At 46.2% G+C, this 26,652-nt stretch overlaps 1 protein-coding gene across 5 annotated transcripts in view; it reads right to left on the reverse strand.

The window, feature by feature from the left end:
* Positions 1-26,652, reverse strand: part of Invs (inversin) — a 149,108-nt gene that overhangs the window by 2,055 nt on the left and 120,401 nt on the right. For 4 of the 5 annotated variants that reach the window (XM_029476079.2, XM_085839300.1, XM_085839301.1 and 1 more), the window contains 6 exons: positions 23,965-24,071; positions 19,346-19,558; positions 11,783-12,063; positions 5,534-6,230; positions 1,543-1,772; positions 670-744 (listed from right to left, as the gene is read on the reverse strand). In XM_029476079.2, the coding sequence (XP_029331939.1) occupies positions 670-744; positions 1,543-1,772; positions 5,534-6,230; positions 11,783-12,063; positions 19,346-19,558; positions 23,965-24,071 (1,603 nt within the window). The remainder of the gene's footprint in view (positions 1-669; positions 745-1,542; positions 1,773-5,533; positions 6,231-11,782; positions 12,064-19,345; positions 19,559-23,964; positions 24,072-26,652) is intronic. The other variant, XM_085839302.1, reaches the window with a different exon arrangement.

Below are 26,652 nucleotides of genomic sequence, written 5' to 3' on the forward strand. Positions count from 1 at the left end.
AAATTAGTCAACTCTTATTAAAGATTTTGCAGTAATTACTCTGCTTTCCCCCACCAAAACCTAAATGAATGTTAAAGTTCATGCTGACAGTCATTGTTCACCTTGCAGCTGCTCTCTGTTTCTTCAGGATGGCCCTGGAGAGCAGGGAGGGTGGGGGAGGGTGTTGCCATAGCCACCTGTGAAGACAGGCCAGACCTGGCATTAGCTGCTGACAGCCCTGAACTTATCACCATTCTTACTGCTGGCGTGAAGGAAGAGGTCCTGAGTAAAACTCACATATGTTGTGAGGGAAAAGACGTTCCCTGTGCTGCTCCTGTGGGTGCAATTGTGCTGTATATAAAGTCTGAGCACAATATGCTTTAATGTTTGTGGTGGTCTTTCATCTGTGGTATGAGGAGGTTATTAAAAATGTGACAAAGATTCCAACACATTCCTTTGAAGAAAGAGATTTATGTGAAGACTATAAAGGGTATCAATAATAAATGGCCGTCATTTATTGATTTGTAATATTAATCAATTTTTAGTTGTGAAAAGCATTTGCGTCTTAAAGATGTGGATGGCAGTAATTCATGGAAAGGGGGTAAAAAGACAATCTGAAGTCAAAGGATCATGGGAAAATTCATCCCATGCTGTCCCTCATCTGTTCTCCCACTGTGGTGGCTTCCTTACCTGAACTGAGATGAAGCACAGGGGGTACTTTAGAAGATTTGATGGGATGATGTCCTTTCCCTTCTTGAGAACAACCTGTAATCAACCAATAGATAGTCACCGATCTGATTAATAGCCGCCAAGACCTGACCCAGTTCTGAGTCTGCCAAGATAAATTAGGCATGTCATGGAAATACTGGTTGATTTTCTTTTCTTTTTTTTTTTTTTTTTCCTTCCTGTTATCTGAAAAGTTTGGGACCAGAAATGCTTCCAATTTTTGGAGGGGTTTTGTTATTAGTTTTGTGGTTGGTTTATTTACACGGACCTTTCTGGCTGAGCATCCCTAAGCCAAAAGTACAAAAGCTGAAATTACTCAGAACTGGGAACTTAGGTGATGGAAGACATGGTGGGTTGAAATGCTGTCAGACTTTAGGACCTGGGCTCTGTGTTCATTGAGTCCTAGCAGACTATGCGAGGAAACCTTAACTGCTGATTTATTTATCTTGAGGGCCTGTTTGTGCAGAGCTAGAGACACTAGTTGACAGCAGCTCATCTGTTAAACAGTGACTTGAGTTGTGGACATTTGCATAGGTGAGCAACACTATGCTATCTCAGCACACGGATGGCCCAAGTGACATAGGTTCTGAGATCCAGGAGGTAGGTAATGTGAGAGAGGCCCCAAGTACAAGTCTGAGATTTAAGTGATGAGGCTTTTGGTCTTGGAACCTATAAGAAGGGCTCTTAGCATCAAAGACGAGTAAAAAGTCTGCTGGTGCTTGCAAGTAAAATATTTTCTAGAATCTGGATGGAGGGCTATCCAGTGGGGTCGTATTGCAGATTGTGGCATGGCACTCGGGATCCCAAGGTGTTTGTTAAAGTGCCCAGAATACTTACCGTAGATCTGCCTGAGCACTGAGTGCCTGGCATACTTTGTGGCCGACAAGCCTTTGGATGGACTCTTCGATGTCCTGCTTACTGAGATGGACTTTGGGAATTTGAGTTCCAGTTCTTTCCTCCAAACCTGGAGGAGCAGGGCTGTGCACACTTGGGTACATCTGAGCACATCTCTGGCTCCAAGCTGCTTCAAATGCAGAAGCCGAGACAGGTGCTTCCTGAGCTGGTAGCTGGTGGGGTCATAGAGGACAGGCTTTAAGACACTGCAGTGCTGACAGCCACAGGAATGGGACTTGCCTATTTAACGGGAGGCTCAGGCAAGCTCCCATCCCAGTTTCAGCATTCATGTTGCATATTGAGAGACTTGAACTGGGTGAGTCCTGACCCTCCAGCAGCCACAGGTGGGAGAGACAGGCTGAGGTGGAGAGCAGTACCTGTGCTGTGTGAATTGTCACGCAAGAGCCAGGGGCTGGGTGTTTGGGAGGCTTTCCATGGCTGTTTGGTACTCCGTTGGGTTTTAAAGGGGGAGTAGGTGCTGCCCAGCAGAGAAAGGCATTCTAGGCATCAGTGATGGAGCATCTGTGCCTAAAAGATGTGGTCAGAGCACCATGAGTTTGGTTAGGGAAAGGAGGTGAGACTGCACTACATACTGTAAGGAACCAACATTGTTAGTCACGCTACATTCCAGGCACCGTCCTAAGGCTTGAGTCCTGGGGAGGCAATCTTAGGCCATTCATAAAGACTGAGCATCTTACGGTGATATTAAACCTTGGAGTTCTGGCTTAGCACTGCTGACCAACAGGTCTGCTCTGCCTACGGTGGATGGCATGGAGGGTTTTAGGAGAGAGTCAAAGTTTACTAAGATGACCCTGTTGGGATGTGAAGCCTGTGTCATGAATGGTGGCAGTGTTTACATTTAGTGTGTGTGGTGGGCTCTAAACCATAGGTACTGCAAATTTAATGAGTAGGACTGTCTTGAACCATTTAACAGAGAGCATCATTAGTGTTCATCTGGATCAATATTCCTATGACTTACAGGAGAGCAACCAGCCCCATGCCTGTGTGACAATACACCAAAGACAGGGTAACCTCCCCAAGTCTTCCAAAAACAAAACCAAAAATCCTCCCAACTGGGCTTGGTGTGGACCCTTCCTGCTTCCTCAGAGGCTGCCTTCATGATTCTTCCCACTGAGTAATTAACTAGCGTCTCTTGACTGGGTGACCGGCCTTCTGACAACTTGGGTTCATCTGGTTGAAATGCCAGGTATCTTCCCTGTCCTCTGCCCCAACTTAGGAGGCAGGCATTGGCTGGTGCTGTGGGAGCTTTCGGCCTGCACTTGAGCACCTGGGCACGAGGATGGGTGGGCGGGAGCATAGTGCTCCCAGGCAAAGGAACAGCCCCATCTCCCATTTTCAAGAACATACCCTTGCTTGGGGTTAACTCTGCTCCCTGTTCACCACTAAATGTAGTTTAACCACAAAAATAGTCCCTTTTAACCACAGGCTGTAGGTTCTTCCTACTGTCTAGCCTATTGCTAATTTATATCTGTAAATGCCAGAGAAATGCTGGTAAGAGTTAGCTCTGTGTGTCGTTAAAAACCAAGCCTTTTTACACAGTTTTCCAACTTAGCTTGTCCGCGATGCAGTTTTAATGTTTAGAATCGTCAAGTTTAAAGCAGGGCAGGGAGGGCTGGGGAGCTAGCTCAGCAGGTAAGCACCCCACACAAGCATCAGGACTGTAGCTTGGACCCCAGTACCCGTGTAAATGCCAGCAGGTCTGGCAGTCAAGCTGGCTGGCTCTGAATTCAGTTGAGAGTCCCTGCTTCACGAGCAAAGCGACTATGATGGAGGGAGGACCATATATATAAGCTACCCTAAAACACAGCCAGATAAATTAAAATCACAACCCAAAGACTCCTGTTCTCTGGGCCTAAGGCTCTGACTTCTCATGCCATCTGTCTTTTAGCTGGACATGTTCTCTATAAAGATGGCCTGCATTTCATGAGTAACATGAGTGCCAAGTCCTCTGCCCTTAGCCCTTCACTGTCCCTTACACTTGGTGTGGGACACTGCCCACAGACACGACTTTGGGCTTCAGTTGATAAGAGGAGAGTAGCTGAGACAGAATCCCTTGGTGTGGCTTCCCATGGGCTCTTTGAGAGTTATGTTCCACCCCAGATCTGCACAACAGTGCAGCTTACGAGAGCCTGCATAATCCCCTGCACAGGTGGGTGTGCACTGAGTCACTGTTCTCATTTACTCTGGACTCTTAGTGACAGGACCTGTCAACCTCTGACTTTTCAAAGGAGTCTGAGAAATAGGCAGTCTGAGAAGAGACCTTTGGGCTGGGGAGCAGCTGTGGGGCCTGACAGGGAAGCCCTGCTGTTTTCAGCCAGGATGCCTAAAGCAAAGCTTACCTGGCTGATGGCCAGTGTGTATGTTTCCCAAGAGGAGGGACAGTGGCTATTCCCACCTGTGGCTTGGCAGGGTGTCATCACCTTAAAGTTAGTACTGGCACCTTCTGCCCTGGAATGTGGGTAAGCTGATGTGCCGTACTTTCCTCGTTTGTGAGACAGGTTGAGGACAGACCTCCCTCATGGTATTATGAGGACTTGTCTTGATAAATGCAGAGTGCTGTTGACAATAGCTGCAATAGTAGCGCTGCTCAACAAGTGTTGCCTGGTGTGTGAGTACCTAGACTTCCCTTCTCTAACCTCAAACAGGAGTATAGGCACCTCTATCTACTGCCATTATCATGACTGCAGCAAACACACCAGCAGTGGAAGGAAAGGCCCTAGGATGTGGCCAGTCAAAGGGTCAAGTGCACAAGTCATTTTCCTGAGTGTCTTAAGAACATAGGACTCCTGATCCTTGTCTCGACAGCCTCCTTGGGGTGGCTGGAACTACTTGCACAGATGGGAACAGACATCACTCAAAGGCTGAAGGAGCACTTTGGTAGGGTGTTCCCAGAAGCCTCTGTCTAGCTTGGTTGCTCTGCTCCCTGCTTCTACTGATTCCTTTTCTCCTGAGGCGCAGAGTTCCCAGTGACCTGTTGTTTTGCCACCATTAAACCTCAGCATTAGAGGCCCAAGTAACCCCCAAGGAGCCCAGTGGTCCCCTTCCCTGTGCTGTCACTAAGGAAAGGCTTCATTTGGGTAGAGGGGACCCCACAGTGTGAGGGAGACTGAGAAGAAAACATGTCCCTACTCTAAAGGGGTCAGGCTGCACACACTGTCTTAGTCCTGTTGCATGGCCTCCACCCCAGCTTCTAAGCTGTAACTCAGTCTGAGTGTGGTGGTGGCTCCAATGGGTTTATGGAGTTCAGGCACAGTGATCATGCAGAGATCCAAGCACTGGCTTAGGTATTTGAGAATGACTAATTCCTGGGTTACAGCTTAAAAAGTCTTGTGTGGACCCAGTGCGATGCCTAGGCTGGTAAAGGCACCTGCTGCCACCAAGCCCAATGAGCTGTGTTCAATTCCTAAGACCCACGTGATAGAAGGAAAGAACAGCATCTGCAGGTTTTCCTTACTCACACACACACACACACACACACTCATGGTAAATGTTAAAATACACATTTTTTTAAAGAGCTCTTGTATATGGTGCACCAGAATTAACAAAGCGTACATTATTTTATCATAGCAGCCTACCATAAACATTAGGTGCAAGGGTTGACAAATCCCACCTCCAAAATGGGAAAGGAGGCATGGAGGTTTGTCTAAACCAGGTCATTACCAGCGCTGCAGTGGGAAGCTGGGTGGTGTGATTGCAATTCAGGGTTTTGCTGCCCTGTGCTGGGCATTTCCTTCCATTTCCTTATATCATGTAAAGTGCTGGGGAGGGAGAGGCAGACATGGCAGGGAGAGGCTCCATCCAACTGCCTTTATCCCAAAGACAGACCCCACTGTCCTAAGCTCACTGGGTCACCAGATAGCACAGGTGTCACAATGGCAGAACGGCGACAGACTGCAGCCCCTCACCCTCCTACCTTCGCCAAGCTCGCTGGATGACTGCGGCTGCCTTGTTTTTTCGTCGAAACAGCTCTTTCCTGCTTCGTTCCCTCTGGATTATCAGCAGGCGCTGCTCTACAGGAAGAAGGTGAATATTCATACACTGTCCAGGTGGGGGGCCATGAGCCAAGCCAGTCTCTGGAGATGCACAGATGTCCTCATAAAGCTGCTTGCATCCTGACCTCGACGCTTCTGTGCTGAGCGGCAAATCTGAGGAGACCCCTCCTATAAGCTTGTCCTGGGTCACCTTGCTTCTTGGTGTGTGACGGTGGAGAGAACTCTGATCAGCACAGGCAACTTCCCCCTTGGCACTGCCAGGCCGGCTGGACCCAGCTGGGGAGCACCTGTCTCTGAGCTGATGGGTGCGTCTTTTCTGGGAAGCACCTCTGGCTGCCCTGTCCTGTCTCTTATTGGGCTTCCTGGGGTGGTCCTGCTGGGAAGCACTTGCAGCTGCAGGGCTGGAGTCCTCTCCTTTCTCAGCAGGCCGGCCTGACCCAGTGGACAAGGGCTGCCTGGCGCTGCTGGGCCCCTCCTCACACCTCCGGTGTTTGCCATTGGTCTCACCTCTGCGCTTCTCCACAGAGGATGTTCCCTGGTTCTTGGAGCTGTTACCATCTTCCCAGGATCTGGGGTGCACACAGGCAGAGGGGCCTCTGCAGTGTTCTATGGGTGTTTCTTGGGTAGACAAGGAAAAAGAATCAGTCAGTGTATGAAACTCCCAGGTGAGGGCAGGTCTAGTCATTTATTCACACGAGAGATGCAGACACGTCCATTAGCATCACAGTAACCATGACAATGTGATCAGATCAAAACTCATCTCTTCTTTCTAATGACCTCATGGGTTAGGCAGCCTGAAAGCATTCTGCCACTCCCTAGAACAACAGGAATATCCTTTCACAGGCATCCTCTTGCTTTCCAGAAAATAAAAAATGAAAGGCCGTGGAGCAGGTATGGGGTGGCATTATTGTACACTTGGCTGTGTTAAAGCAAAGCCTTGTAGGCAGAATGTTAACAGGAGTGAAGACCCTTTAAGAAGACAAGCTCCTGAAAGGCGCTACCTATTGGAAGTAACAATTCACATTAAAGTGTGCTCGCCAGCACTAGGAGATGAAGAAGATGTGTCTCAACCTAGGCTCCACATGGGTCAAGTCTCTCTTGTGAACTTGAAACCTGTCTTGTATTCTATGTGGGTTTGGTGTGTATTTCTTAACCAATGAGACATTAATGTACAAAGTGGTCTCAGGATGAAAATATGCAAAAAGGTCTGGGTAAGTGAGTGTGACACACAAAGCAGGACTTGTACTCTCAGTGAAAATAACACCGGTGTAAGCACCAGGAAGGAACTTCCGCTTCTGAAAAGGCAGTTGGCGCATGCTCCACTGAGGATGGGTTCAGAATAAATGATAGCATCCACAGGACGTGTTGAGCTAACCAGGCAGAAATAAAAACAGCCAAGATCCAGGAGTTTCTTGTGAGCAGAGGGATGAAGAAGACCTTTGGGGCTCACAGATTCCAAGGTCGGGGAGGGGGGGCAGTCTCTCAGCCTAGAGCCTGCTAAGAAGTGTTCTTTGGGATTGGGAGACGAAGGAGCCTGGCAGCAGCCTGACACATGCAGAATCTGAGCTCGGGACAGGACCACGGGCATCTTGAATTGCTAGTTCTCACATTGTCAGGCTTTAATATCAGCTCAGGGTGCAAGTTAACTCCCATGGCTTTTTATATCAGTGTTCAGTTCTCAGCCAGAAATATATAGGCTCATGAGTTAAGTCAGCAGAGCAAGTGAGAACAAGTATATACAGATACAGAGATATATGAGATTACATGTTATAAACATGATATGTCATTTGCATGAGAATATATTGTAAGGGTTTGAATGAGAATGGTTTCCATACGTTCACATATTTGAACACTTTGGGTAAGGTTAGGAGGTGTGGCCTTTTTGGAGAAGGTGTGTCACTGAGAGTGGGCTTAGAGCTCTCTAAAGAGCACCCCATTCCCAGTTAGCTCTGTCTCCCTGCTCTGGCCCCATGCCTGCCTGCCTGCTGCCTGCCTGCCTGCCTGCTGCCTGCCTGCCCGCCTGCCTGCCTGCTGCCTGCCTGCTTGCCTGCCTGCCTGACTCCCTCCCCTGCTTGCCATCATGCTCCCATCACAATGGCCATGGACTCACTGTCTGAAACTGTAAGCCTCAGTAAACTGTTAAGTTGCCCTGGTGATGGAGTCAGTCTATTCACAGCACTGGGTCCCTGGGGGAGTCTACCTAGTAGCAATGTGATTAAAGGACAAAATTAAGTGCTTATCAGAAAGTGTAGAAGTCCAAGGTGGGAAGCCACCATCATAACCCTGTCCAGTCCACAGCACACAGCCTGGCTTTGCAGTATCGCGGCAGAATGCTTTAGAAGAAGGCTGGCGTGCACTGCCCTAGCCCGTGCATTTACTCAGAGTCTGCAGAGGAGCACATCAGCAGAGCTGCACTGGCACCTGAGGCTCCTGGGTAGTCAGTGTGTGCTCACAGCTGGAGGAGTTAGAGCGTGCACCCAGTAAAGACTTTCTGTATTATGGCTGGACACTGGTGGTTTACTTCTGGATCGACAGCCTGATAGTTTACCCAACTACTTCGATTATTTTGTATTTCAGACACCCTGTGAGGTACTGGGAACACAAAGTACTGACACAGTTCCTGTTATGAGAGAATGTCTGTACTGACATTGCACAAGCCTGTGCAATGTGACTGTGGCGTGTCATCCACTCAGAGGAGAAGTTGAACTGTCACTTTCTTAAACCTTGGCTCAAGAGCAGAATGTAGCAGAAGTGGTGTGAACTCTCTGGAGTGTACATTTTCAGGCTGCACGACTTCTGCTTTCTCCATAAGCACTAGTGGAGATGAATGAATATACATGAGAATGACAGGCCATACAGAAAGAGATCTGAGGCTCTCAGCCATCAGGAGCACTGGCCAGACGTACGGAGGAGGCCATTTTGGTTTCTGCCCAATCGACCCTGCCTCTAGCACCTAGCAAGTGAGCCCAGTTAACCCTCAGCATTTCTAGAAATAGTGTATTGTTCTTTTAAGCCACTTGGTTGTGGGGTAGATTTTTATGCCATAAAGAATAAGCACCATAGAAACATGACCCTCAGAAAGGTGCTGCCCTAGCAGAGGCCCTTGACGTTGACTTTGGGACTGGCCGAGCAGAAACTGTTAGGGCAACGAAGAGACTGTAGTGAGGCTGGGCGAGCAGGGACGAATTGCCGCTGGAGTCTGGAGAAGGGTAAACCTTGTTATTCAGGGCACAATGACTGGGAGCACAGTTCCTACAGTAACTTAAGAGCTAGGTCACCTGTGCCCCTTCTTAGAATTGGGAACAAAACACCCATGGAAGGAGTTACAGAGACAAAGTTTGGAGCTGTGACGAAAGGATGGACCATCTAGAGACTGCCATATCCAGGGATCCATCCCATAATCAGCCTCCAAACGCTGACACCATTGCATACACTAGCAAGATTTTGCTGAAAGGACCCAGATATAGCTGTCTCTTGTGAGACTATGCCGGGGCCTAGCAAACACAGAAGTGGATGCTCACAGTCATCTATTGGATGGATCACAGGGCCCCCAATGGAGGAGCTAGAGAAAGTACCCAAGGAGCTAAAGGGATCTGCAACCCTATAGGAAGAACAACATTATGAACTAACCAGTACCCCCCAGAGCTCGTGTCTCTAGCTGCATATGTATCAGAAGATGGCCTAGTCGGCCATCACTGGAAAGAGAGGCCCATTGGACTTGCAAACTTTATATGCCCCAGTACAGGGGAACGCCAGGGCCAAAAAGTGGAAATGGGTGGGTAGGGGAGTAGGGGGGAGGGTATGGGGGGCTTTTGGGATAGCATTGGAAATGTAAATGAGGAAAATACCTAATAAAAAATATTAAAAAAAAAAGAGCTAGGTCACAGCCAGGTGTGGTGGCGCACTCGGGAAGCAGAGGCAGGCATATTTCTGAGTTCGAGGCCAGCCTGGTCTCCAAAGTGAGTTCCAGGATAGCCAGGGCTATACAGAGAAACCCTGTCTCAAAAAAACAAAAATGTGAGATAGAGAGAGAGAGAGGGGAAAGTACCCAGTGAACTTGGAGATGCTGCTCAGGTGGCCCCCTGACGGCAGGAAGAAGTACTGACTGCCTTTAAAGCTGCAGCTATGTTTTTGGGATCGAACCCCTCAGGTCCTCAGGTTTGGAGGCAAGACGTACAAAGCTCTGGCTTGCTTCTATATTACACGAAGTAATTGCAGTTGGTTGGTTTGGATTCCTTCCTTTCTGCTCAGCTTCACTAAGAGCACAGGTAGAATTTGTGGTATGACCTTGTCTTTATTTTCTGTCTGTTCATCTGCATACATAGTAGAAGGAAAAAGAGATCCCTACAAATTGTCCTCTCACCTCCACATGTGTACCATCACACATACACACACACACACACACACAAAATAAATCTAAGCTTATTTAATCATGAAATGCATATTACAAACATGAATTTACTTATTGGATATTAAAATAAAAACTATATTATATTTGGAGCCGTCTCATTAAAGAGAAATAAATGTAACAAACAAAGCTGCAGATGTTGAGGTGTGGAGAGAGGAATATAAAGAATGAACGGCAAACAGAATTTAAAGAAACAAAACAAAACCACAAAGATCTCAGGGTATGTGCTTAAGAAAATAAAACTTCAATATTTTACTCTGAGACATGGAGTCTCAGAGCGATGGTCTTGAGATAAAGATCAAGCCAAAAGAATGGCTGCGCTGCCTTTTATAAAATGGAACATTTGAGTTTTCTAAGACTCTTAGAGCATCCTCTCAGAGAACTATGAGACACACAGGAAGCCTGTTTGGAAAAGAATTATGGATACGGTTTTCAGAACATGAAATGGACTCTGCATAGTGTGGCTTCCTGAGATACTCACATCACAGAGGTCTCCATGAGCTTGAAACGGGAAGACAGTTTAAACTACAGAGAAGCCCAGGGAGTCCATTTCCATAGGCAAGAAGCAGGATGAGAAGGCTGCTCAGGCTGTTTCTGAGGAAAAGAAAGGGCTCCTCAAGAGTAGGGCACAGGGGGCCGCTGAGGAGTCAGGGGGGATCTGTTCAAGCCTTGGCAGGGCAGGGCCTGGTGATCCAACAAGGAGCAGGCTTTCTGAACTGCTGCGGGCTGTGGCTAGCTGCGCCTCCTACTCCACCTTAACCAGACCATCAGCTGTGCTGCTCTGTTCTCATCACTGACCTGACTCAGGCATTCGAGAACATGGACGATGCATCTTTATTGGTTTGTTGATATTTGAGTCCCACATGGGAACCTCCAACACACCTGGACTTCAAGCCTGATGCAATCGTTGGGATGAGATTTTGTGTCAGAGATAGGAGTAAGACTACTTCTCATGTCTGGAACATGTGAACAAGCATGGAGTCTAGGTCTGGCTGGTTGATTCCTTGAGAATGTGTTAACAGCAAACTCCAAAAAGGGAAAATCCCAAGACTATGTTGTGGGTAGATACCCAGAGAGAAAGGAAGGTCTTCAGTCCAAAGGGGACTGATCTGGGCTGGGGTCTTAGAGCATCAGGAAGAAGAGAGAACACAGAAGGACAGAAATACGATCATCTAAAATATAAAATAGCCTTTCCTCATGAGTTTTATAAATTATATTTGATGACCAAAATGAAAATGGTAACAGCCGATCTTCACCAGTGATCTCTATTTAAATATTTATTTAAAGATTAAATGTACTTATGTGTCCGTGGGGAGGAGTATGTATATAATATGTATGTATGTAATATAATGTGAGTGCAAGTACCCACAGAGTCCAGAAGACAGATGGAGTTACAAGGGACTGCAAGCAACCTGATGTGGGTAGTCCCAGCAAGGACAGTTAAAAGTGGCACAGCAGCCTGAGCGAGAGAGTATTTCAACACTTTGTTCAGTGGTAACGTGGTGATGTCAGCGTACTGAAGCGAGTCGCCTGAGTAATATCCAGAGCCACAGAACCAGACAAAAGCAATGTACTCAAACACACCACAGATCAGTTAAGATGGAAGCCTAAAAACGTTCTAGTAAACTATAGTGAGGCAAGAAAAAAAGGCAGAAGATTGGGAACCAAAGGAGACAACGCTGACCACGTCACGGCATTCTCAGTGCTACTGTAATAACTGCCAGCCCACGGGCTGTCGTCAGAGAGCGCAGGTCCGACTCACCACTTGGCTTTCTGGAGGCCGTTCCCTGAAGGTCTGAGGAAGGATCCCCTCGGGAGGCTCTGCCTGGAGGCCTGCTGTGTTCTGGGCCGGGGCTCTGCACTGTGTGGCTAGCGGGTGGCTGGTTGCTAGGGGCTGCGTTCGGCTTGCTGGCCTCATTCTGGGGGCTGGGTGGACAGGGGAGGACAGGTGCAGATGAACTGCAGTGGGATCTGGGAGGATCTGTGTCCAGCTGCCCTTTCTGCTCTTCAGCTTCCTTCCTCTTGTTTTCCTCCTCCCGTTTTCTGGAAACAAAGCCAAAGAAGAGGAAAAAAAAAAAAATCAAAAAAGCCTCACTTGCTTGAGAGTCATCAAGGTGGACTGAAATGTCAAGAGGAGCTACCTACCACACCACAGGAGGGATACAGGATGCACTTTCTGAGATGGGCTTCTCTAAATATAACAGCAACCACCTCCTTGGACCAGCCCAATAGAATGTAGCCGAAAGCCATCACAGACTGCTACACCACCTAACCAGGTTACTGGTCTGTGTGATTTACAGATTCTGCTCCTCCTGGAGCTAACAGAAACCCACCTCTTTCTTTCCTGCTCTGGAGAGCACAGCAGAATATGCATCTAAAGACCACAGTCACAAGGACTGCCTTGAATCTGCTCTACTTATAAACAGACCATCACAAACAGAAACGATGACAGGGAAATCTGCAGACACCTCGCAGCTCCAGCCAAGGAGCCAAGCAGAAACCCTTTGCAAGTGAGGCCTCTGTGCAGATCTTCAAAGGCCAGCCACCAGCGGTGCACCAGTGGCTCAGCTCAGCCTGTGGGCAACAGTATGAAGAAGCGTATGTAGCAGGAGAGGCTGGGAAGGGCAAGTCAGCCAACAGTCGCAGAGAGCTGGCTTATGCCAGGAACAGAGAGGGGCTGTGGACAGGACCTATTTCATCAGTGCAAGCAATTGTAGGGATCCCAAGGGAAAGAAGAAGGAAGACCCTAACATTTTCTGAGGCTCTTTTCTATGGGCACTGAGGACAGAATGAAGACTGTAGGCCTCAGGGCCACCTTGGGTGGAATTTTCTGCCCAGGAAGGGACAGCTAAGAGAACAGAAACCTAGCCTATCATAGGAGGGAGAGATGTTATAGTAGAGTGCCTACATAAAACTGCTGAGTTTATGCTGTGTGGAGGAATCTCTTGTCCTAGCTTCTAGTGCTAAGGTGAGCAGGTGCCTGGTGTGCAGAGCGAGAGGAGCCAGCATGGCCTGCTGTGCTGACACCAAAGTGTATCATCTTTCCGGATTAGACCACGCCTCACACTCAGCGAGACAATCTGCTCACTACTTGCAAGTCCATTAAAAGTGGAGTGGTGAGGGAGAGGTCAAGAGATGGGGTGTTTGGAAACCTGCTGAACTCCTCTTCTGTGTGGAATGCCTCTAATTGGGAGCCCCCGGGGTCTCGTCACAGACAACACAGTCAGGTAGGTTGGGGTAAGTCCTGTTTTGATGGGCTCTGGTCTTGCTATACCTCTGCCAATTGCTGATTCTTTTTTTTTTTTTTTTTAAAGATTTTATTTATTTATTATATGTAAGTACACTGTAGCTGTCTTCAGACACTCCAGAAGAGGGCGCCAGATCTCGTTGCGGATGGTTATGAGCCACCATGTGGTTGCTGGGATTTGAACTCTGGACCTTCGGAAGAGCAGTCGGGTGCTCTTACCCACTGAGCCATCTCACCAGCCCCAATTGCTGATTCTTGAATGCGCTCTACTGCTGCTGTAGATTAGCTTGCAGCAGTCATAACTGAGGGCTGGGGTCCACACAGGTGCTAGTAAATGCCACTCAAGGTGATTGACAGGGGCTATCGAGTGGACAGTCTGGGACCTGGGTTACCCTTCAGAAGGTGGAGACATCTGGGTGGCTACAGTTCTGCTAAATGATGGAGGCAGGGAGAGGGAGCCTTGCTCTCATACGGTGCACATGAACTGCGTGTCTTTAAGGGAATGGTGCCGGATATCTCCACAGACAGAGTATGGCATCGCCATGGATCTTCATGACAATAAGAGGGCCTCACAATTGATAGGTAAGATTTTACTTTTTGAGCAGTCGTTTATTTCTTTTAAGAAACCAAATATCTCTACTTAATTTAAGAAGCCACAGTGCAGCCAAGCTCTGTTACCACAGACTGTCCTGGGCCTCCAGTAAGGTCAGTTACATTGATAAAATGGCAGGTAGCCTGACAAAGGCTGCTTTCTGGAGACTTCTTTGGAGAAGAGATGTGCTTCATTTTTATTTTTGTAGAAATAACCAGAACTAGAAGACATGACATATTCATGAGGGTAAAGATTTAACTCAGCCTCAGGTGCAAGAATATCAACTTTTGTTAACAAATGATGCTTTTTTAAAAAAATTAAACCTTCCAGGTGTCACAGATAACAAAGGTATGGAATCCTTGCCCTCCCTGGTCCCCTTGGATCTGGCAGGGGTTAAGACTTGTCAGCACCTGGGTCTCGAAGGGGAAGAAATGACAACTTCCATCTTCCAGCACATCACAGGCACACGTCTTGTTGCTCTTTAAACCTGTCAGGGACTGATTTGCTCGTGATTAACAGGCAGGGGCTGGAGATCCAAATGCACAAATACATAAGCACCCAGGACACTGTGAGGATAAGGGGTGTGTGAATGCATGGGCTGCCTTGAGAAGGACAAGCAAGTTACAGTGTCACAGAGACACACAGATGGCGGAGGGAAACGCCCGAGAGTGTCTGCTCTGTGATAGTCCATGCAGACTCTCAGCTGGACTAGATTAAAAATACTCAGCTCAATAAAGCATCAGCAGAGTTTGTCTATGATGGAGGTTTTGAGAGACAGATCGTGAGGCCTCTAGTAAGGAATGGCTAAATCTCTTGGTGATCTTACTATAAGAGGTGAGAGGCAGAGGTGGGGCCTGGCGGGAGGAAGGAGGTCACTGGAGGTGGGCTTCTGAAGCTATATTTTGCTTTGCCCCTTCCTGTTCTCTTCCCTTGCTCTTTGGCTACCACAACATGAGGTGCTGTGTGCTACCATTTCCCCTCCAGGAAGGATAGGGACCACAGAAACCATGAGCCGAAAGCTTTCTTCCTTTAAGTTGTTTCTGTCAGTCATTTTGGGAACAGCAGCGCAGGAGTAACTAATTGACAGCCCGGTGCTTCCATTTGACAAAGGGAGAAATTAAGGCATAGAAGGCATGTCCAATGTGTAGCCACTGGGCTTGTCCAAAGATGGCTATGAATATGGTCAGACACACGTGTGTCTGACAACGTCATGTCACATAGCTCAGTGGGTAGAGGTGCATGCTATGTAAGCCTGGTCCCCTGAGGTGAGTGCCACAGACCCACATGAAGGTAGGAAGACATGACTGACCCCACAGAGTTACCCTCTGACCTCCACATATGTGCCAAGGTGTTTGCACCTACACACACATACCATGCACACACAGCATATGGGGGGAAAAGACTGTACACTTCTTTTTTTTTTTAAAGATTTATTTATTGTATGTAAGTACACTATAGCTGTCTTCAGACACTCCAGAAGAGATCTCACTACAGATGGCTGTGAGCCACCATGTAGTTGCTGGGATTTGAACTCAGGACCTTTGGAAGAGCAGTCAGTGCTCCTAACCGCTGAGCCATCTCTCCAGCCCTGACTGTACACTTCTATAGAGTGCCAAATGACCTCTAGGAAGAGGTCTCAGAACCACTGCAGAGGCAGTCACTGAATGTCTATTTATTGAATTCTTACCATACACCACACTCTGTAGGGTACTGGAGATATGACACGATCCACAGTCCCTGCTCTTAAGGAGCTGATGGTTAAGTCTGGGAAGCAGATCCACACCCTCCTGCAGACAGGGAGGGGGATCCGGATGGGATGAGTGCCATGTCTGTGGTGTCTACACAGAGACAGGGGATGCAGGAGGCAGACACTAATTAGACAGAGAGGAAAGGACTCCTTATGAAGAATGTCAAAACAGGAGCGGAGGGAAGGAAGAGGTTATTCCAGGCAAGGGAGGGGTAGGGGGAAGACCATAAGCAAAGACTTACAACCCAGCTCTCACCTGGTCTTTGACTTAGAAGACATTTCAGAGGCCAGAGCTCTCTGTGATTTTAAATTCCCTCTGATAATGCCCTGTAGAGATGACAGCTGAGTTCCTGCTGGAATGTTTCTGGTGAGAGGAGCTGATTACTGCTTGAGATGGAGCAGGCTTGGCTGTAACCTTTCCTGTTGCTTGGTTTCCAGCATCTGTCAGATTCTATCTCTTCATTGTCTCCAAGTAACAGGTAGAGTAGTATTTGGTCTTTAACTTCCTCCCCAGGAATAAGAAAATGTGTGTCTGGGACCTCTGGCTTATAGAATGTTAGTGCTGGAAGGACCTCAGAAATCATTCAGTCCAGTTACAAGAAAATCCTTTTGTGGCTCTTTGATAACGAGAATTTAAAAAAAAACAAACAAACTGTAGCTCCTCTTTTGATAAAATGGATACATGCTCTTGACTTATGAAAATCTGTAGATGGCCATAGGGCATTCCTAGAACCTTGAAGGCCATCTGATTAAGGAAACTTTATTCTCTGGTGGGAGATGGAGGTTCTGAGGAGTTAGGTTGCACAAAGGAGGCCACAGAAGTAGCTCCTTGTGCTTAGATGACTTTGAGTAAGACAGTGAAATGCTCAGCCCTGAAGGACTGGGGATGTTCAGGGGAGCAGGCCGAAACAAGCTCTAGTCTGAAACCAAAGGATGTCTGTGGTACAAATGGGAGTCTCATGAGCACCCCTCAGAGTTGGTTTGTGAGAAAATATGTCGATTTCTGTCTTGGCTTTCAGGAGTAGATCCAAGGAAAATCCCTCTAGGGGCTAGAGAGATGGGTCAGCAGCTACAAGCATGTCCTGCTCTTTAGAGGACCTGAGTTTGGCTCCCAGCATCCAATCAGGCAGCCTTACAACTGCCTGTTAACTCCAAACCTCCGGGGCTCCTAGGCCTCTCTGGTCTCCATAGGCACTTGCACTCACATGCACACATTCAGACACAGGCACACACACATACATGTAATTAAGTATGACTTAACAAAAAAGAGAAGCAGCGTCAGAAACCTCCACTGATGGAATGCGCTTTCTTTGGAAAGACCAAATTCCCCATCATTTGATTTGAGGACACAGAACTCCTTATAGAGAGGACTTCAGCTTGAACTGGGCAGCCAGCCTGGGCTTACTTGTGTAAATTTACAAGGCTATCTCAGTCTCATACTAGCCAGAAGGAAGAGCAAGTCTCTCAGTGGGGTGAGTAAGGAAGGACAGAAAGTTTGAGATGGCTGACTATCAAGTCTGAAGTTGTGTGGGTGTCGAGACAAGAAGAGGCCTGGAGACAATACTGGGATTCAAGAATATAGATGTGGTGTTCCCGTGTTCCAATGTGTTGGCATCTGACCATAGGTTGGTAAAGTACAAATGCCGGGGGGGTGGGGGCAGCTGAAGATATAGGGATCAGAGTTCCAGGAGGTTATGGTGGGAGATTGAGTAAGAGGTTTTCTAGAGAGATGACCTAATTAAAAGTAATAGTAATTTTTTTTTTGAGTCAGGGTCTCTAGCTATGTTGCTTGCACAGGTCTTGAAGCCCTGTGTAGGAGGAACGAGTCAGCGTATCTTGACTGGCGGCCCATAATGACACACACATCTTACAACCTTAAGATCTGCCTGGCACATGGAGACAAATGACAACAGAGCCCATGACCTGGCCAGCGAATCAGATGGTGCCAGCGACAGGAAGAAAGATGTCGTGGACCAGTGGGGCACAGGTGGGGGTATCAAGGCACGCCCCAACCCCACAAAAATTTGTCTGCTTCTGCAAGCTCACCTGACTCCCAGAGTCTGTGCTGTTGACTCCCCATCTCATTCCCTATCCCCAAGGACCGCCCAGAGGGGTCGAGGGCTAGGGCAAGAGCCCTGGGCTCATGTGGCCCTTCTGCATCCCTCCAGAGGAGCTGAACTCCATATGCGCCTGTGTGCTGGCTCTAGTTTAATTTTTAAGACTGGGTACACTTCCCGTAGGAAACAGAATAGCACATGTAGAGGTCTGAAGAGTAGGGTGAGCTCACTGTGGAGACAGTGTAACTCCCAAGGCAGAGGAAGGAAGGGTAAGAGAGATGAGAGTAAAGTAAAATCCTGTAAACGGGAGGCTCCCAGGAAGACAAGCGATTGACATAAACAAGTTCTGCCTAAGCCCGATCTCCACTCTGTGCTCTGGCAGGTAAATTACACTGTGCTTATTCTGACTACAATAGAAGCTTCAGGGTGCAGATGGTGTAGCCCCATCCTGTGACAAGTACAGGACATGTCCCAAGTCAGTTCTCAGGCTCCAGCTCTGCACTAACTCAACGGTATGTTCATCCAAACTTGTGGTCCCTTTGGGAGACGAAGGCGCTTCCGGTGCAGACTTGGGAGTCTCCACAGACCTGAAGAGTGCCCCCAGATCAGGCAGTCTCCCAGAGAGGGACACTGTCTTTGATCAGGCCATCACAGTAAATCTCACAGGCTGGCTGTGCATCCAGTCTTCCTACTCTCCTACTTCTCTCACTCTGCTGGGAACCCAGGGAGAGGGAAGAGTTCATCTCCTGTCTGTACCAATGATGCAGAATGGGTTTTGGTGAATATGCCCCTTACAATGTCAGCCTCGCAGCCTCTGGAGAGCTGAGTGGATTCTGAAGGATTCTGACATTAGCTGAGGTATATGGAATCATCAGCAGGAGGAAATGCAGCAGCCCGCGGTACACTTGTATTTTCTTTAGTTTCTGTTTCCCATTGTGAACCTGGGTCTAAAATAGTAAATAGAAAACTCTAGGAATAACCAGTTTTAAATGTTGAGCCATTCGGAGCAATGTCATTTTGAGGATCACAGCTGTGGCGCAACAGTGCTGTGTTCAAACAACCTTCACACTTAACAATGCCTTTGAAGTACAGGAGCAGAAATGCCAAAAATTCAGATCTGTCAAAAAGGGCTTTCCTCAGATGAAAGGTTTGAAAACAGCGCACAGGCTATTTTGAGAGCGAACGCTAGCGCACTGCTTGTAGCATTCCCTTACTCTATTGTTAGGGTGCCCCTGCTGTACTGCCGTCTCAATCCATCATTGTGTGTTTTATGTTAAAAAACAAGCAGCACGGGCACACCCGAGGCAGAGGCAGGCGGTTCTCTGTGAGTTCAAGGCCTACCTATTCTACATAAGGAGACTAGGGGTGGGGAGGAGAGACAGCACATGCTACATTACACACCTGTCAATCAGCGCATGAGCACGAACACACAGACACACACACAGAGACACACACACACACACACTTACTTGCCCACATGCCAGGAGGGGCAAGAAGATGAGTTATCTATTGGTAGACTACTCGTTGCTGGGTTGTCCTTCCTTAAGTCCTCTGAAGATAGAGGGAGGGCAGAGCAAGAGGGTGAGAGCTTTGGTCCATTCCGAGCTCTGGCCCCTCCCTCCCACGCCCACCCAGCTTCCCTTCTCAGCTTAGAGCGAGCGATCTCGGCGGCTCACACTTACTTAGCTGCAGCGTCTTTCCTCAGCTGTTCATGCTTCATGAGGAGGTTCTTCCGGTCTCGGAAGGCTTTTCTGACCTTGTATCCTTTGTAGACTGCTTGGATTTTGAAGGCAGCGATGTCTTGTATAGCTGCGATGGACAGGGCACCATGTTCCAGCATGAACTGGATCACCTCATGGCGCTCACCAAGCAATGCATAATCAAGGGGCGTGTACCTAAAGTTAAAGGAAGACTGTTTTGGAATGGATTGTGATTCAAGGCACAGTAGAGCTGACATATTAGCACCTAGCAGTACCCTTACTCAGCCAGGAGGTGGCGCCACACACCTTTAGTTCCACCAGCCTACAGAGTGAGTTCCAGGACAGCCAGTGCTGCAGACAGAAACCCCTCATTTTACCACTGGCTATTTCCCAGGCGAAGTCTGATCTGTTCACCTTCTTTCTCTAAGGAATACAAAACAGGAAGGTTGCAGATTCCTTTGTGCGGCTGAGCTCTTGGAGCTGGCTCACAAGTTAGAGCAGTGGTTCTCAACCTTCCTCATATTGTGACCCTCTAGTACAGTTCCTCAAGTTGTGGTGACCCCAACCATGAACTTCGTTCTGATGCTACCTCATTAACTGTAATTTTGCTACTATTGTGAATCACAGTGTAAATAGAGGATATACAGGATATCTGCTATGCAACCCCTGTAAAAGGGTTGTTTGGCCCAAAAAGGGTAGAGACCCATAGGTTGAGAAGCATTGAGGTAGCAGCTATGGGAACACATAAACAGTTCTCTTCTTGTCTTGTGCCAAGTGATTCCCTACATCTGTCTGAAAACATTCTCCAAATTACTTTTCTGTAACTACTATAATTAATGCTTACAAAAAGAAGCCTGTTTTCAGATAGGGGAGACTGACTCCATGACACAGAGGGTCCCTACTACAAGTCACTGCATGGGAGCTGAATTGTGGACTGAATGGTGTTGGTAGCCACCTGGGTAAAAGAGACTTTTTTGTTTACTTGTTTTTGAAGCAGGATTTCTCTATGTAGCCTGTGATGGTTTGTGGATGCTTGCACCTGTTGGAGTAGGTATGTCACTGTGGGCATGGGCTTTAATACCCTAGTCCTAGTTCCCTGGAAGTCAGTCTTCCCCTAACAGCCTGCAAATGAAGATGTAGAACTCTCCGCTCCTCCAGCACCATGTCTGCCTGGATACTGTCATGCTCCTGCCTTGATAACAGACTGAACCCCTGAACCTGTAAGCCAGTCCCAACATTTGTTGCCCTTATAAGAGTTGCCTTGGAGCCGGGCAGTGGTGGCGCACACCTTTAATCCCAGCACTTGGGAGGCAGGGGCAGGCAGATTTCTGAGTTCGAGGTCAGCCTGGTTTATGGAGTCAGGGCTACACAGAGAAACCCTGTCTCGAAAAACCACAAAAAAACAAAACAAAACAAACAAAAAAAGAATTGCCTTGGTCATGGTGTCTGTTAATAGCAGTAAAACCCTAACTAAGACAAAACAACTAAAGATATGTGCAGCCACGCCCAGCTACAGAGTCTTGCATATTGCATCATAAACTGAACTAGTCCAGATGGAGCAAAGAGCTACATATAAGAAAAGAGACCACGCAGGGACTGGAAGATTTCATGGAAGATTGGAGAAATAGTAAACAGGAGGTTATTTCTGAAAAAGTGAGATGGAACTTAAAAATCATAAAAAAGACCAGTAAGTGAGACTAAATAATAAAACAATTTATAGGGGAAAACATCATTTAAATGGTACATATATATTTTAAGACTTGGAATGGGATTAAAGTATAAAAACTGAAATAAAAATATTCTCCCAGTGGTGGCAGTAATGCCACTTCCAATCAGACTTGATCTTTTGGGGTCTTAGCTGTCTGTGTTAAAGTGAATGGGGAAAGTGGGAGGTGGATGGAAAGGACTTGCCCCATGCCCAGCACGCAGCAGTCCCTGTCTATCTATGAGCACAGGACCCACACTGCAGCAGGGGTTATGATGCTGCAGGTGCCTGCCGCCAACATTTCCATAGGACCCAAACTCATGTTTACCCAGTGACAACTGCACACCGAGGCACATCTGCAGGGTGATGGAGGTGGTCCACACAACCATGGATCACCACGCACAGTGGGAAAAGGAGATGGATGTAAGAATGCAAGGTTAGACTCAGAAGACCTCATAATGGCTACTGAAAAGCAAGTCTCTCTGCAAACCATACCCAATAGTTACAGAAGGCATAAAAGGAAGAGGTTTTCAGAACAAGGGTGGCTTGCTTGCTTCAAGAAGGAGACTGAATTCAGAGACTGTGTTGGGTGACTAACAGATCATGAATAGTTTCCTCACGGAAACCCCAATAGCTGAAAAAAAAAAACCTGGTCATTTCAGAACACCTCAACTCAGGACACATCACTACTGTTAGGGGAAGAGAGGACCATAAATAAGTAGCCTCAAATGATACTTGTAAGTAGATGTTATTTTGTGAGTTTCGAAGGATTAAGAATTGGACAGCGCCTCTTCTGGCTGCACATCCACTAATGAGATGATCAGAGAGCCGCTGAGCACAGGGCAGCAATGTGATCTTTACAAGTCACTAAATGCAACACCTTCATTTCATAAATAAATGAGACCCAGGAAAGTTAAGCAACGGGTTGACAATTACGCAACCAGTTTGTACAGAATGTAGACTATAATTGATTGCAAGTAGCTCCCAGTTTAATATAACCTCCTTTTCTATCAACTCTTGAATACATTCTGGTAGAACAGAAGTGATTGTGAGATCAATTTGCATACAATATGTGTATTTAGTAAGGTTTTGTTGCTATGTGTATTCCTTTTAATTTTTTCCTTTGAATTTTTGTGGAAATATTTTAAAGCAAATTGTCGAGTCCTGTCAGTCCATCTCTCTGTGTCTCAGCATTCATCTACACATAACACAGGCACAGCCACAAGGATATGCTAACAAAAATATAGCAGTGATTTCTTAGTAAAATATAATGCATAACTCCTCCAATTAAGATTTTTGATTCAATCGATCTTAGCTTCAAACAGATAGAATGTAAATATCTAGCCAGGTTTTAAGGCTGACGTTTATATCTAGTGTTTCAGCAACTGTGTTGTCCTTATTATTCCATCCCACATTCCATTTAGAAACGTTCAAAGCCCTGTGAATATTCCCATTGACATGAGAGAGTGGCTGTCAGATAGCTATTGACTGAGAGCCAGAAGAAGTTGGCAGAAATGATGTCTATTTGAGGTACATCACTTGGTTAATGTCTATGCACAAGAAGTATAAATTAGCACTATATTGATGGTAACCAGCCAAGAAACAATGTAGACACTGATGAGAGATAACATACAATTGGACCTGCCACATGGGGACAGGCTGATGGGCTCAGCAGAATGCCCAAGCCAGAATGTCAATAAGCATAAGCAGCAATGCCAGCTTCTTACATGTGTACATCCATGTGCACTTCTATGGAAACAGAAGCAGGCCACCACTCCCTCCATTTTTCCATTGTTTCTTTACAAAGAGAGCAGCTAGGAAGTAACACTGTTATAGTAAATCCTCCTTCTTAATTATTGATTGACGATGATATGCTGTGGGGCGTGTGTGTGTGTGTGTGTGTGTGTGTGTGTGTGTGTGTGTGTGTGAGAATGTGGGTGAGCAAGTGCCATGGTACACGGAGATCCGAGAACAGCCTTCAGGAGTTGGTTCTCTCCTACCACAGGCTCTGGGGACAGAGCTCAGGCCATCAGGCTTGTGTAGTAAGTGCTTTTATCTACAGAGCCATCCTTTTGGCCTAGAAGTTCTTTAAAGAAATCACTAATTTAGGAGATTCTTATCTTTCCCTTCTGTTTTTCATTTGGAGCTTAAAAAGAAGCCCTTTCAGTTTTTTTCTGTAACAGAGACAGACTCTGGAAGAGGGTGTGAAGTCTGGCCATAGACTTAGTTATTACCTACAGTTCCCAGATCCAAGAGCCACAGAGTCTCTTCTGCTTAGACACCACTGAGCACTGTCCGTTTCTAGCCATGCTGGGGGTGGACCCAAGCACCGGAAACTGAGCTACACTCCCAACCAGGACTGAGTCTTCGGGTGACGACCCGAGCCTATCGCCGTGAATCATGCTTGAAGAAGGCAATGGATATGGATATTTATAGCTGTTCAGCTTTCATCTCAGCCTCCCCATGTTTTCAGACACTCGATGGCCGCCTTTTGTTCACTAACTAGTTATATCCTTACCAGTAATAGAAACAACCGCATATATAACTCACTCTGCTGACATGATGAATTTCTCGGCCTGGCCAGTCACAGTTTCACTGGCCATATGTTAAGTACAAGCTTGAAGAGGGTCCTTTTCCCTGCCTGCAGATGCGAACATGCGGTAAGTAGTACTCAAAAGTTCTGAGCAGGTGCAAAACTCCCATGGTTCTAAGCGAACGAACTCGGGAGGAAAATTTGGCTCTTTCCTCTGGCTCAGGATTGCTTGCTACAGTATTTGCCTGTGAGTATACTTGCTATTTCTGAACCAATAGCTCAACTTGAGATTTTTTCCATCTGAAAGGAAGGATGTAAGCCGAACAACACTATACTCACTCCCTCTCCCCGTCAAAGACTTACCTCTCCTCATTGTTCTCCATCTGATTAGGGAAAGCAGCAAAATCTAGCAGTAGTTTAATGGCATCAAGGTAGCCATTATTACAGGACCAGTGCAAAGCTGTTCGTCCCTGCAAGCATGAACAAGTCAACTGTACTGGGGTAAGCAGGTTCAGACACGTGGCTATAATAACTCAGAAGAAATAATTTCTCCTCGGATTGATCAACAATAAGGAAGGAATGCTATGAAGTATACAACAGAGAAAACAGGTGGCTCTTAACTAGAGTAATCACAATTAGCATGCTGGTGAGAGGGCATCGTGCACTGCCCATGATGAGAGCTGAGGAAGATTTGACATTGCTCGTGGGACATTCCAACCAACAGTGCAAATCTTGACTTTCACTACCAGAAAGCAGGAGGCAAACTCAATTTAAGTCAAATTCAATAAAATAAATGGTGTAATTGTTATTCTTGGTTAACAACTTGACTATATCTGTAATTAACATAAACATAAGTGGCTAGGTACTGTGAGGGATTCGTGGTAATCATTTGAAGTGGGAGGATCCACCTTAAATCTGGGCCACTACTTCTGCTGGTAGCCTGTATAAAGGACAAAGAAGGAAACTTACTCTCTGTCTGCTTGCCTTAATCCCACTGGCAAGTTCATTCTATTACTGGAATTAGAGTCTACTTCTTCAAGAGTCTGGTGTACACTGAAGACTAGCTGAGACATCCAACCTTGTGGACTGAACAACTACTTGATTCTGGAACTTTCTATTGATAGGTAGCTATTGTTGGAGTAGCTGAACCACAGCCAGTAAGCCACTTTAATAAATCCCATATATGTATATGTGTGTATGGAAAATTGAATGAATAAATGAATATATTCACATATACAAATGCATTCACATATATGGATATATATTCATTTCATCAGTTCTGTTCCTCTAGAGAACCCTGACTAATACGAATAGCCTATATTTAAGATTTTCAATGTCACAAAAGATTTTTTAAAAAGTTGCTTGCCACCAAGCCTGATGACTTGAGTTTGATCTTAAGATCATGGAGCCAGGCGTGTATGTGTGTGTATGTGTGTGTGTGTGCATATTCATGTATGCATGTGCACACAAACATAAATAATTAAATGTAAACCAAAAAGGAAAGCTAAAGAAGACATGAAACAGTGAAGAAAAGAAATAAGGTATTTATAGTGTTGAAGGTGTCAGAGAGGAAGCTATCCCAAGCCTAAATATGTATATACATCTAATCAGATTCTAAACATATCAGACATATGAACTGGATTAAAGGGAATTAGAGCCAAAATCACGGTGGTAAATTTTGAAAAATAGTTTTAAAATTTTATTAATTTTTATAGTGTTAGATTTTAAGTTGCTTTATTTTATAATGGTTGATGTTAGAAACATGTAAGAGGACACTAATGATATAGAAGAAATATGAAACACAACTTGAAGATTGGTATATAGACATGAAACATTGCATTAAACCATGACTGAATTGGAATTCTCCTTAGTTATATATTGAGTCTCTACCAAAATCAGCCATATGCTGGATCATAAAGAAAGTCTTAGAAGAACAATATCCTTCCCTGGAAAGATGTCTCTATTGTAACTTCTCGAATCCCTGACTTGTGATGCTACACGGAAAAGCAGCTGTCCTGAAATGGGGATCCTGGATTATTGTGTGGGTCTTTCCAAGGGAAAAAGGGCTGGGGAGCCGGTATCAGTGACTCAGCTAGCACCGGCCAGCTCTGACAATGGAGGATGGCCATGAGTCAAGCACCCTCTAAATGCTGGAAATGTTAAAAAACAAAGCTAAATGAAACAAACAAACAAACAAACAAACAAAAACAGAACAGAAACCCTGCTTCTCCTCAAGGTCTCTGAAACAAGGCAGCCCCGCTGCACTCTGGTTTCTTCGCCCAGTGAGACGCCTGTGACATAACTAATTTGTGTTGGATGTTTGTGCTAATTTATCACAGGAGCAGCAGGTAACTAATCTATTAAGTTAAGATTATGAAATAAGGACATGTCCAGGTGGTTGGAAAATAAGCAATAGACTCCCAATAATGTGCAGCCTTGCAAATAAAGAGACGGAGAAAGAAGCAACTATTCTAACTAAGTGACGGCGACGGCGGGCCTTAACTAGACGCTGCAGCGGAGCTCTAGCCTGGGGTAAATAAGTACCAGGAAGAGCTACATGGTGATACTCTGTCTTTGAAAGAAAAGATAAAATGTTTTAAAGGGAGCACCTACAACCCTAGTACTTGGGACTTAGGAGGTGAGGGCATGAGGATCAGGAGTTCAACATCACATGTGGCTATATTTCTAAGTTCAAGGCCAGTGTTGGGGCTAGGAGACTGTGTCTTAAAAAGGCGGCCCCTGACCACCAAACCAAGAGTAAGTCAGACCCAAGGAAGCAGGAAATAAAGATGGGAGCAAACACCATTCAAAAAACAGATGTGCTCAAAATGCAGAAAGTCAACAAGGACAGATGTCCTTGGAAGGGTGAAAAAGACAGGTTGAACGTAAAAAAAGAGAGAAAATACATATTATCAACCTATGCACTTAATGGAGAATTAGCTTTAACTCCTAAAACATAATATAGACAAGAGCAAATGTGACCAATTTTTATAAATACAACTGAAATTTTGAATAAGATGGAAAAGTTCCCAATAAAGTGTACTTACCAAA

This window comes from Mus caroli, unplaced genomic scaffold, assembly GCF_978045245.1.
Source record: "Mus caroli unplaced genomic scaffold, Mus_caroli_1 scaffold_6, whole genome shotgun sequence".
Classification (NCBI taxonomy): domain Eukaryota; kingdom Metazoa; phylum Chordata; class Mammalia; order Rodentia; family Muridae; genus Mus; species Mus caroli.